This window comes from Loxodonta africana, chromosome 22, assembly GCF_030014295.1.
Source record: "Loxodonta africana isolate mLoxAfr1 chromosome 22, mLoxAfr1.hap2, whole genome shotgun sequence".
In the NCBI taxonomy this organism is placed as follows: domain Eukaryota; kingdom Metazoa; phylum Chordata; class Mammalia; order Proboscidea; family Elephantidae; genus Loxodonta; species Loxodonta africana.
Window position 1 is genome coordinate 65,174,869 of NC_087363.1, and position 12,961 is coordinate 65,187,829.

At 48.8% G+C, this 12,961-nt stretch overlaps 1 protein-coding gene across 2 annotated transcripts; it reads right to left on the reverse strand.

The window, feature by feature from the left end:
• Positions 1-83: 83 nt before the first annotated feature.
• Positions 84-12,881, reverse strand: ABCF2 (ATP binding cassette subfamily F member 2). Of its 2 annotated transcripts, none has more exons than XM_003409806.4 (15): positions 12,773-12,881; positions 11,931-12,129; positions 7,982-8,194; positions 7,351-7,533; positions 7,096-7,267; positions 6,008-6,103; positions 5,076-5,178; positions 4,565-4,660; positions 4,264-4,383; positions 3,867-3,956; positions 3,354-3,464; positions 2,431-2,493; positions 1,843-1,971; positions 914-1,117; positions 84-770 (listed from the first exon to the last, which is right to left on the reverse strand). In XM_003409806.4, the coding sequence occupies exons 2-15, from the start codon at positions 12,085-12,087 to the stop codon at positions 633-635; spliced, it is 1,875 nt and encodes a 624-aa protein (XP_003409854.1). In that variant the 5' UTR covers positions 12,088-12,129; positions 12,773-12,881; the 3' UTR covers positions 84-632. The 2 variants fall into 2 exon arrangements, with proteins under 2 accessions (XP_003409854.1, XP_010588380.1); XM_010590078.3 differs by having other exon boundaries at positions 12,733-12,862.
• Between the last annotated feature and the right edge of the window lie 80 nt (positions 12,882-12,961).

The window sequence follows — 12,961 nt, forward strand, 5'->3', positions numbered from 1 at the left end:
TCCTGCCCCAGCCCCTGTTTAGGGGAAGGTGATGTTGATACTGCAAGGAGGAAGGGAACATCCCTGAGACCTGAGAAGGAAGGTAGGGACCATGGCTTCCTCTTTCTTTATTGGACGCTTTGTAGGTGTCACGCAGTTCTAGAAGTTACACTGTTAAATAATTATTTAAAAATCGACCAGGACTAAAGCCCTGGTCCAGAGCTCCAAACCAGAAGCAGAAAGGAATGGAGGCAGTAGGGCTGGGGGTTTTCCTCCAACATCACCAAAACCCAGAAAACAAGGATCCTGAGCTCCTTCACGGGCCAAATCCAGGGCTTCGGCCCCTGGGCTAACCCTCAGGTGCCTCTGGCTACATCACTATCCAGGTAAGGTGACCAACCAGGGGCTGGAAGGAAGAGCCAGCTGAATCCAGACATGGACAAAAGTCACCGGGAGAAGGACAGGAAATGGACAGGTACTGTCCAGCTGTAGATAAGAGTGCAGCTAAGGCAGGCTGAGAGGCAGGGGAGAGCCTGGGGAGCAGTATTGCAGCAATGCAGGAGTGTAGCCCTGGGGTCCCATCCTGAGCGGCTCATCAGAGTAGCAGCTGTTAGTCCCCAGTGGAGCTCCTGGCCCAAGCCTGGGCAGTGGGCTCACACGTTGTGGGTCCTCTTGGTGAGCTGGGGCTCCTCATCCACCAGCTTGGACTTGAGGTGCTCCTTGTAGGCCAGGATGTCTCCAGGCCACTTGGTGATTGTCTGCTTCTCACAGACCCAAATTTCCTGTGCCACCTGAAAACAAAACCAGATACTCAATCCTGGCCAGCCTGCCCTCCCCAACCCTACCCAAAGGACTGTTTCAAGGGGACTCCAAGACGCGACCCACCAGCCTTCTCCCAGGTGCTTTCTGCGGGAACCCCGACCAGGCCCCTCACCTGTTGGATGAGTCTGAAATCATGGCTGACCAGCATCATGCCACCCTCAAACTCATTGATGGCGTCGGCCAGCGCGTCGATGGTCTCAATGTCCAGGTGATTGGTGGGTTCATCCAGAAACAGCAGGTGTGGGTTCTGCCAGGCCAGCCAGGCCAGGCACACACGGCACTTCTGCCCATCAGATAGGTTACGGATTGGACTCACCTGGGGACCCATGGCAAAGATATCATCACAGAGCATGACATACCTCACTCTCCTCCAGCCCGACTCCTACGTTAGCATCACTGCCATTTTACAAAGAGGGAGGTGCAGAAAAGCGCAAAACCACACGGCAAGTTGGGGGTGCAGCCATTCACTTCCCAATCCCAAGGCCTGAGAGGGAAACCTGAAGCCCTTCCTGTCACCAAGAATGTATCCCCTTTCCCCTGGCACATAAGTCTTAATAAACTGGAACAACCCAGTGGATCTTCAGTTCCAGATAAGAACCCAGGAGTTTGTTTTCTAGGCTTCACTTTCCCTTGTCTGTAAGCGCTGCGGCTCATCCTTTTTTCTCCTCTCCTGACTGGAACCCTCCTAAAGCCTGGCAGCAAGGATGTCAGAGGCTGGCACATCCATCTTTGCCCCTACCATGTAACAAGACCTCAGCGCTTCACTGCTTCACCACCCAGATGAGCCTAGGACTTGTAGACTCCCCTTGGTCCCAGAAAAGTTGTCTAGGGCTAATCCTGGATGTCTCTTCCCTCCCACCTCCATCACAGTAGAAAAAGGAGAGGAAGCAGAATCTTTTAGGGGCTGCGGTCAAAGGAAGAGATTTTTGGGGGTAGCTTCCAAACCATGATTGCCAAGATGGTGCAAGATGGCGTCCCATGACCCATCACACCAAGGTCCCTTGATTATCTGAGGTTCTGCCCCACATCCTGTCCACTGACCTGCTGTTTCCCAGTGAGACCATATCGCCCAATGATCTTCCTCATTTCTTCCTTCTCCTTAATCTCTGGGTAGCACTTCATCATGTACTCCAAAGGAGAGAGGTCTAAGTCCAGCTGCTCTTGTAAATGCTGCAGAAAAAATGGAACCCACCCAGGTGTGACAGGTGTCCTGCTACCCCAAAGGAAGCTTGCTCTGCGACCTGCTGGGAATTCTCTACTTCTCCCCCAGGGCTTAAGCCCCAGTGGTACAGTGTTGCTAACCAAAAGGTTGGCACTTCAAACCTATCAGCTGTCCCACGGGAGAAAGATGTGTCGGCCTGCTCTGTAAAGGTCACAGCCTTAGACACCCTGGGGTGCAGTTCTACTCTGTCCTACAGGGTCACTCGGAGTCAGAGTGGACCCGACAGCAATGGGTTTCCCCGGGGCTTGCTGCCTCCTCACTGTGGTGACCCCAGGGTTCTCCGGGGACCTGCTCAGGACTCAAGAAGAAGCAGGCAGAAGATGACTGGGCTGGGGTTCCTTTGGGGCACTGGGAGTTGGCCAATTGGCAGCCCGTTTCCTACACCCCAGACACCCCCAACTCCGTACCTGATGGTAACGCCCTATCTTGACATGAGAGTGTTTTCGGATCATTCCGTCTGTGGGTAGTAGCTAGAAAAAAAAAAAAAAAGGAGCAAGTGGACACTTAGGCATTCACAAAAGGAAACCCGTTCAGAAGCAGACACAGGCAGAGCAGGGAAACGAACACGTGTTCGCTCTGAATAAGTCACATACAACTTCCTGAACAGAACACACATCACATCTGACCACTGTCCTGACCAGTCTAAAAACAGGCAGGAAGACACACCAAAACAGCTGTTTTCCAAGAGACAGAGATACACGAGAGGCATTAAATAGTTAATAAGTATCTATTAGAGAATACACAAGGAGCTCTGGTGGTGCAATGGTTAAGTGCTTGGCTGCTAATTAAAACGTCGGCAGTTCAAACCCACCAGTGGCTTCACGGGAGAAGAGACCTCGCAATCTGCTCCCAAAAAGATTACAGCCTAGGAAGCCCTGTGGGGGCAGTTCTACTCTGTCAGCTAGGGTTACTATGAGTTGGAATCAAATCGACAGCACCTAACAACAATAGAGAATGCACTATGCTGTGTAACAGAGGACGTGGATGCAGGCACGACATACATTTCCTACAATAAATAGATACTCCTGTATTCTGAGTACTCTGACTGAACACACAGAAAAATGCTGAGACACATGCATGCATAGGCGCTCTCTCTCTCTCACACAGTTTATCTCAACCTCTCTCTCAAGGCAACAAGGGCCCCAAGTCTGAGCCCACCCCCACACTCCCTCTCTCTCATCTGTTCCCACCACTCCCTCTTCCAGGTGATGGCTCTCCACCAGGGCACTCAGGCCTTCCAAGAGCGGTGACCCCTGCATGATCTCCCTCTTCTTTGGGCATAGCAAGTGCCTACTCTTAGAAGTAACAAAACCCTCACTTGGCACCATACCTCTCCAGTTAGCAGCTTCAAAAGCGTTGACTTCCCAGCTCCGTTGGGCCCTACCAGAGCCACTCGTGTGTCGAGGTCAATACCAAACTCTAGGTTGTTGTAGATGCAAGGCTGCAGTGGGCAGTAAGAGACAGATACAGACTTGATGCTACAATGCTGATCTACTTGGACTGGCAGACCAGCCCTTAGGCCGGGTCACTTTTGGAGATGGTGGTGTGATAATGAATGAGGGAGGCAGCTGGAATGGCAGGCTCCACCCATGACCTCCACCTGCCACCTCAGCTGAGCAGTTTTCCCTCCAAACACTTGAAAACGGCCCCGTGTGAGTGTCTGGACAAGGCATCCCAGGTGACATGTCTGAAAAATCCCCCTCACCACATGGGGATTAGTAGGGGTGGTCGACAAAGAACATGAGAACTTCCCAGCAGCTGATGCTCCTCTTGTAAAACTTAACCCAACCCCTCCCCCCTCATTCACATGTACTCATACAGATGCTCCCTGGCCTGAACTTACCCCGTCTTTTGTATACTTGAAGCTTACGTTCTGTACCATAATGACTGGTGGAGGGATCTTGCCACATGGTGGGAAATAAAATGACAGTGTCTAGGAAAAGGAGAGGATATTTACCAATGTTGTTGCTATTGCTGGGTGCTGTCAATTCTCTTAGTGACCACATGTGACAGGGCAGAACGGCCCCATAGGGTTTTCTAGGCTTTAATTTTTACAGGAGCGGACTGCTAGGTCTTTTTTCCCATGGAGCTGCTAGGTGGGTTTGAACATCCAACCTTTTGGTTAGCAGTCAAGCACTTAACCATTGTGCAACCAGGGCTCCTTATTTACCAAGGTAGTCCCTTTCTCATCCACCTCAGCAAAGCCCCCAGGCCACCAAACTCACTCAAGTGGACCCCACCTTGTCACTAATGACCCGCTCTGTCAGGCCTGATGCCATCATTTTCTGCAGCGTCTTCTCCTTGCTCTGGGCCTGCCGGGCCAGCTTGGCACTGCCATGGCCAAACCTAGCAATGTAGTTCTGAAAGAGACCAGAAACAGTATGTGCAGGGCACCAGACAACCCATCTTAAATCCACGGTAAAAATGATGGTCATAACTTTTTCCCAACCTCCTCCATGCCCCATAGCTTCCTAAATACTCTCACCCAACTTCCTGGCTTGTTTCAGATTGGAGGATGTGTGCCTGGCTCTTGGACACTACCTTCATATGAGCGATCTGGTCCTGCTCCCAGTGGAAGCGCTTCATCTGGTTCTCCTCCAGCTCTAGACGCGTCTTCACATACTGATCATAATTACCCTGCGGGGAACACACCGGGGGAAGGGGAGGGGAGGGGGTGGCAGCTCTAGCCCCGTGTCAGTCCTGGTGTGCACTCAAGAGTTTAGAGGGATGAGAGATGGCACATCCTGACCTTGATTCTGAGGCCTTTAGAATTATCTGCCTCTTACTCTTGGCCTGGCCAGAGCAGGGCTCCTTAGGCTAGTCCATAAGGCAAACACATACCATGCATGCGTACAGGCTGCCAACCTGCGGCCTACGGCCTGAAAGCAATTGCTTTGTGACTAAAATAAACAAACAGGCTACAGGACTCCTTGTCCATATCTTTTTATAGCAATAGACAGAAAAGGGCTGTTAAGTTTATGTTTTTAAAACGAGAACTGCAAAGAACTGGTAAGCACAGAGATGACTGTGAGAGAAGTCAGGGCCCACTCACCGTATAATACTTTAGTTTCTTGTTGTGCATGTGAATGATGTTGGTACAGACACCATTCAGAAAGTCCTGGGAGTGGGAGACGAGGACCAGGATACGCTTAAAACTGCAAAGCCAAAGAGTCAATCAGGGAGATGCTCACAAACGGGAGACAGACCACAGCAGGTGAACCCAGTCAGACCCAGAAAGCCTCTATCCTCTCTTCTCTATAAGCCTGAGTGCCTTTAAGCTTTCTGTCCAATTCCTAGCTCTCAACAAGCACCTAAGCCACTGTGTGCAATCTATCTGTAAGAACACTTCGATGCCTTTCAAAGTGTGGTGACACTGTCTGAGTTGCCTTGATTTTCTTTTCTAATTTACAACAGAATGGTGTGGTGTGGTAATAACAGTGACGGTAAAAAGAAAAGCGCGCGTAAACAAATACACTGATAAGCGTATACAAAACCGTGGTGAGAAGAACCGGAACAGACAGAAAAAGTGGACACGAGGCTTCTCTTTTTGAAAGAGTACAAAGTCATTGTAGCTTCTTTAAGTTGGTACAATATTCCAGGATATTTAGTTTTTAACCATAGAAGGGTTGTCACCATATAGACTACTTTATTCTTTGACACTGCATGATGACCTTAGATTGCTGTCCCCTTTATGTGATGTCTACATAGTTAAAAATAAAAAGGTTCTCTTTAATAAAGACATTCTATTTTAAGTATAAGGAAAACTCAAAAAGGTTACTATTCCAGACTAAACAAAAAAAAAGCAAAAAAGCCAACCCTTAGGTGCTGACCACTTTTTCGCTCTGTCCTTCACTCAGGCCTCACTGCAGTTTTTTCTCACTACTCTAATCATTAGTGTGGCTTCCATATATCCATTCTCTTTGGATTCTGCTCAACTGCCCTTCAGAATCTCCCAATTCCCACCCCTTATCCCCTCCCCCTTACGTCTTGAGTTCTTCTTCCAACCACACACAAGCATCTAGGTCCAAGTGGTTGGTGGGTTCGTCCAGGAGCAGCATGAAGGGCCGAATAAAGAGGGCTCTGAGGGCAGGGAAGGAGACAGAGGGCATCTCAGTCTGACAGGCGCTGGGAGGTAACCAACTTGCCCACTACATGCAATTCTGCTCAGGCCCTGGCAGAAGTCCTGGGATCAACTCTGGGTTCGATACCTCCGAAGAAAGATGAGAACTTTGAGAGTAACCAGAGTTGATGAGCAGAGATTAAAGGGTAGAAAAAAGGGCTTAGAGGCACAGGGATGATTTGGTTTGGCAAGAAAGTTGCACAGGTCCTTGCGTCTGCAAGGCTTCTACACTGAGATTGGTGGCCATCAGAAAGACAAAAGAAAACTAAGCAATAACATCTCTGGGTGTTGTCACCCAGCATTCTGACTTAACAGGTCTGCAGAATAGTCTGAGAAGCCTGGACTGTTAAAACTCCCCAGTGATGCTGAGGCAGCGAATCCTTGTTGGCACTTGGGAACCCCTACTTCAAGGCTCTCAGGCAGACAGACACCCTTCCCAAAGCATCAGGTCTGGTCAGCTCACCTACCCAGCAGAAAATGATGGAGTAAGGTCCATGTAAGGAGGCAGTTATTCAACCAGGGAGTCCTGGCTGGGGGGTTATGGGGACTTGCTTTGGGTCCTGGCCACCAGAGAGTTGAAAGGATAGGTATCTTAAGAGTCATCTAACATTCGTCTTTACAGCAAGAATTCACAGGACTGAAGCACAGAAAAGGGCTGGAGTCAGAAAGAAGGGAGAAAATCTACTCCCCCCTTTTACCTCGGGCTGGACCTAGGATTCACAAACACTGTGCTGGAGACCCCAAGATGAGTCACCCTGACCACTTCTGGCAGAAGCTCACCACCCAGTGCACACACACCACCCTCTCACATTGTCCATGTCTGTGTGAATAAAAAGTGGCCCATCTGGCACTTACTGGTCTCGGACCCCATTCCAAACTGCTCCACCAGAGTGAGTGTTCAACCCTGAGAGATGGAAAGCTACAAGAGGGTGGGCAGAAACAAAGGACTCACCTGGCGAGGGCAACCCTCATCCTCCAGCCCCCACTGAAGTCTTTCAGCTTCTTGCGCTGCATGGCAGGTGTGAAGCCCAGTCCGTGCAAGATCCGTGAGGCCCTCATCTCTGCCTTGTCAGCGTCCAACTCCTCCAGGCGCTCATACAGCTCCATCAACTTCTCACACTCCGCTGTGGGAGCAGATAGCTGTAAGCCCCCCATGGGCCTTCCCAGGAGGAAGCCTGCACCTACCTCCCCTGGGTCTGAGCCCTACCATCCTCATGCGCCAGCCGCTCAGCCTCCCTCTCCAGCATGGCCCTCTCTGTGTCCACTTCCATCACACACTGCAAGGGTGTCTTGTCGCTAGGGGGCATCTCCCGAGTCAGATGGTAGATGTCAATATGCTCAGGGATGGGCACTTCCCGTTTCCCAATAGCAGAGAGCAGCATGGACTTTCCTGAGAGGGGCGGCAATGAATGGGGAGAAAGAAGAGGATGTTCGGCATTTTTTCCACCATTCCCCATACCAATTCCCCAACTCCAGCCAAATCAGTATCCCACCATTTTTATCGTGTACCCTTCCTTCCTTTCATTCATTCAAAACCTACTACCCCCCAATCTTGGGATGCTCTTCCACCTTCCTCCAAGGCTTGTCCCACATCCTCTTTGGAGGGTAACACACCACCACCACCCTTCTCCCACCATCTCCTCTAGCACCTTTTATCTGTACCTACTCATTTGGCACTTACCACATATGCTCTGCATTCCTAGTTCCTTTTCCCTGGGCATATCTGGTCTCCCACCCATACTGTAAACTCCTTGCTTTGTAGGTGCTAAATAAATACTTGTTGAGTGACAGATGAGTCAAGGAGAGATACCTCCCACCTTGCCTTCCAAGGGCCTCACCAATTCCATTTAAGCCAATAAGGCCATAGCGTCTGCCTGAGTTTAATTCCAGTTTGGTGTCACTAAGCAGCTCTTGACCATGAAAGGTGAGTGAGAGGTTGATAATGTGGACGTCAGTACTGTTGGGGTGAGAGGCTAGGACACCAGTGACAGCTCGAGCAGCAGCTTTCTTCATCTCAAAGTCCTCTAGCTCCTTGGTCAGCAAATCCACTTCTGGGGACAGAAAAGCAGTTTGGGAAAAGGCCTGTAAAACAGACTCAGCTCTCACACAAAGAGGCATGTCCCTGAAGGACCTGGGCTCAAGACCATGTTGTACAGACACAGATGTTTACAAGCTCTAAACAAATTGTATGTTGTATACATACATGAGCTAACAGCTGCTTTCTGGGACACCTTTTACTTTGTAGCTCATCTTTTTAATTCTAAATCCTCTTTATCTTAGTTGATACAAATACCAAGGGGGGAACGGCTAGAATCCTACATTGATCTCCATGAGTACGTGCTAAAGATTTAGCCTAAACCCCAAAAGAAAAAAGGATGTTACAGAGATGCCGTTATTTTATCCCAGGACCTAGAGAGTTTCTAGCTGGCGCTTCCAAGAAGTTATGCTGCCCAGGAGGAACAGGTATGAGCAAATACAAAAGGATCAGTGACGACATGGTCAAAAATTCCCAAGTCGGGAGGGCTTCAGAGATGCAAACCAACCACATGAGATAAGGGACGAGCAATGCTACCGCCCTGGGCTTTTCAGGCATAACGCCATCTTCAGGCTGGGAAGAATGAGGGACACTAATGGCTAATGTTAACTGGTTAGTGTCTACTCAGTTTACTCTGTACATGGGACTGTGCTACACAATGATTCACTATCTAATTTAATTTTCAAAACCTTCATGAAATATACCTTCACAGACCTTTTTTTACAAATGGAAAAGTTGAATTTTATAATTTCTTACTTATTCTTTTCGTTCTCACCTGTTTTACCTTCATAATTGTAATAGAAACCTAAAAATGAGAAAAATCTGTATGCACGTCCTCAGGAACAAGACAGACAGGGTAGCGAAGGGAAGAAAAGCTGGACAGCCGGGCTTGGGGACAGCGCCAAGGAACAGAGTGCGTGACCATGGTGAGCCTTAAGGGACTGACAGTCAGTGGATTACCCAGCCTGCCATGAAACCTACTCTGCCTGCAGAAGAAGCCAGGACTTGAGGGCAGGGATTGCACCAGACAGATGGCAGCGACAGAGTGCACTTCCTCTCCATCCACCTCAGCTCCCAGCATGGTGTTACATGCATAAGTGCTTGCTGAATACTTTGTTGACTAAAGGCATATCAGGGTCAAGATAAAGAGAGCAAATAAAATACAACGTCTTTCCTATGTGCATAAACTATCAGGCTTCCCACAGCCCCACTTTGTGTAAATCCCTCTTCCAGGTGCTGGGAAGATGGAGCAGGGAGGAGCTTATGGTCTAGATCAAGCGTCAGTACGATTTTCTTAAATATCTTGGGTTTTGTGGGCCAAGTGGCAAAATTGAGACTATCATGTAGGCACATATATAACCATTTAAAATTAAGAATCATTCTTAGTTTGAGAGAGGCTTAAAAAACAAACAAACCGAAAAAAAGGCTACAGGTCAAATCTGGCCAGCTGCCTGATTTTGTAAATAAAGTTTTATTGGAACACAGCCACACCCTTCATTTACATAGCATTTACGGTTGCTTTCTGCTGTAACAGTAGAGTAGTTGTAACAGAGACCATATGACCCTCAGAGCCAGAACATTTACTATCTGGCCCTTTACAGAAAAAGTCTGCTGGCTCCTGGTCTAAATATCTCCATTTGCTCAGGCAAGGGGAAGTTCAAAATTAAGGGAAAGCTTTGTATCATTTTCTCTTGCTCTCTTCCTGTTTACAGCACCTATGACCTAATCAAAGTCACCTCCTGAACTTTCACAGTAAGAGAACTAAAAGACCTCACTGTCCTAGCCTACAGCATATTAGAAAACAGGCCCGAAATACAAGTAAATAACATTGGACAAATGAAAAAAGGATTCTGGAATAACCCCGATCAGAGAGAATACTGTGGACTCCACAGAAGCCCCTTTCTACTCATCATGCAAGTAAGGGGTATCCTTGCTTTGTGGGCCAATGTGGACCAGCTGAACCTAGGGCCTATCTTGAAGACTCACATTCTAAGGAAGATTTGAACTGACTGTCAGAGGTCACTTTCTTTGATACTTACATTGATTTTTTCATACCTTACTATCTAGGGAAAGCCATGTGGCAATGGCAATCAGTAAAGCTTGGAGAATGGTGACCTGAAGCACTGAGTACTCCCAGACCCAGAGAGGAGGGAGCACTGTCTTGGGAGAACACACAGATGACTAATCCACTGTAAAAGCAGAAGTGACCCTGGCCCGTGGCAATGGAGTTTTGAGATGGTTGGAAAGAAGAAAGATTTTACACTTCAGAGCGGTAGCTCACTGAGGAAATACAGTGAAAACCAAAGATTCCACATTACTGAGATGGGGATACTACAGCTGGATTCCCTGGGAACTCAATTCTTTTCCTATGAAAGTGTGAACAGTAAATTTGTAATAGGAATGGTGGGTAATGATCTCAAAGTGGGATTTAGTTTTCTCTCCAGTTAACTGAGAAAGTACCTACATAGCTAATCATTAACACTGCTTAACCGTAGTTCCCGTTGCTACCTTAGAAATCGTAACTCAGCCTGCTCTGTCACTCCCATCATTTTTAACTTCTGTCCCTTCGCTACTCAGGCCAGAAACAACACTTCCCCGTGGCCTGGCTTTTTTGCCCTGGCTTTCTCCAAAATTCTTATTGTGGAACTAATTTCTACCATTCAGCTCTCTTGTCTCATTCATTAAGTACCCTTTTCTGAATTCCTATTGCCCTGGTTATAACTTGCATCACTAATTCTCCTCTCCTCCTCTTGATGCCTTTATCTACAAGAGACATTACATTTACTTAATGTGTCTACCTGTAAGGCTGGTCATATAAAAAAATTATTACCCAAGATGCGGTCTCTTCACTCAAAGATCAAATAGTTTAAATGAAAAACCAGAAGACACAACATAAAAAATTAAACAACATAGATAACAGTTTAGAAGCGTATTGAACAGAAACAATATTGAGGTTTGGTTTGATTGGGACAGGCTTTGCTATCTTGAGCTGAGCTTTGAGAGAAATGTTAAATGTAGCTAGCACAATAACCATGGTATTAGAAATTAGCGTGCAAAAGGATAAAAACGTGGTGACTATTTGAGGGACACTGAGTAACCTGAATGGAGCAGAAGGCCCATTATGGAGTTTGGGAGGAGGAGGGAAGGCTGGGTTTAGATTGCCAAGGGCCTAGAATATTCCTTTATCATATACTGCCTCATTTCCCCATCTACATTGTAAGTTATCTGAGGGCAGACTGTATTTACAGTACCACAGTGTACAGCGCCACGCCAAACACTTGAGAAGCACACAACAAATATTTTCCGAAGTACAAATAACTGAAAGGCAGCTCTTTCCCAGGAAAAAATTTGTAAAATAACTCCTAAGTTACTAGTCAGTATAGTCACTGATTCAGGGAGAACATAGGCATAATACGGCAAACAGCCTGGTATACCAGCTACCATGTACAGAAATGAGACACTGAAAAAAAGTAGGGGAACTCGACCTCCTCCTCGCAATCTAACAGCTAAAGCAGCAAAGCAGCTCAACAACTCCCACATCTGCTTGCCACTGAATACGTGAGAACATGTTGAGTTTTCTAGATCAGTATAACAGGGTGGCACACGCTCCACTTCTACTGGTTTGCTCCATCATGAAAAGTTTCATGGCAGCCAAATATACGCCCCATTGGCCCCAACATGAAGATTCTGACTCTGGCAGGGGGAGGCAGCAAGACATACCATCCCAGGAACCCACTTCTCCCTCAATTCACCTGTGGTCTCTCTGCCATTGGCTTCACTTTTCTCCTCTGCCACCTGTGGTTCTGTGGCAGCATCTCCATTTTCTTCATGTCCCTTTCTGGGTCGCTGTCGAGCTTTGGCAGCTTCCTTCTTTTTGGCTGCCTTCTTCTTGGCCAGGTCAGAGGGCATGATGATGAACCACAGGTATAGATTACTGTTCTTTCAGGGAGCCTGGAAGAAGGCAAACCAGATACCCCAAACTCTAAACGTACCAGTAAGAATGCCTGGCCCCTGCTGCTCTCCTCTCAGGAATTTTCCTACCCGTGTCTCCGCCCCTGCCTAGTCTCTCTCAACTTTGTCAGGTTCTCTCAAACCAATTCTCGAGATCCCAGGCGCTCCTCTAACATTAGGATCTCTTCCCTCAGGCTCTGTCCACCGAACCCCACTGACTGCCTCACTTTGGAAACACTCCTCCTTTCAGGGCCTCCAGTTAGGGACCAGGTTCTGCCCTCAGCAGAGGTCCCAGTCTCCGGTATCCCCGCAACTTGGCTCTCCGCACTCAGCCGGCCGCCTCACTTTCTCAGGCTGCCTCCCAGCTTCCTGGCTCGGCCTCCTCTCCGTTGTCCCCCTCCACACCTCCCAGCCCCGGCTCAGCTTCTTTCCGCGTCGCACCTGCCCTCTCCACAGGGAGTCTCCTAAAGGTCTCCCCACTCGCGGTCCCCGAGCCCTCTCACCCGCCCGTCAGCTTCTCTCTCCCTTAGTCCTTTCTTCTCCCCCGCAGCCTTCTAACACGACCCCGCCTCTCCTCCCTCTCCAGTTTTCCCTCGCCCTCACCGGCCGGCACCCCTCCCCCTGGACCCCTTTCACGGCTCACTGGGCCTCGCTGCTTGGCCTCTGTCGCAACAGAGCGGCCTCCTCAGCTCCTCCGCGTGCGGCCGGCTCGCCAGCCAATCACGGCCTCGGGCGGCTCGCAGCGCGCCTCCGCGAGGATTCCTGGGAAGTGTCGTCCCGGAGCTGAGCAGCGGCTGCCGAGAAGAGGCCCCTCCTCTGGAACTACAGGGTA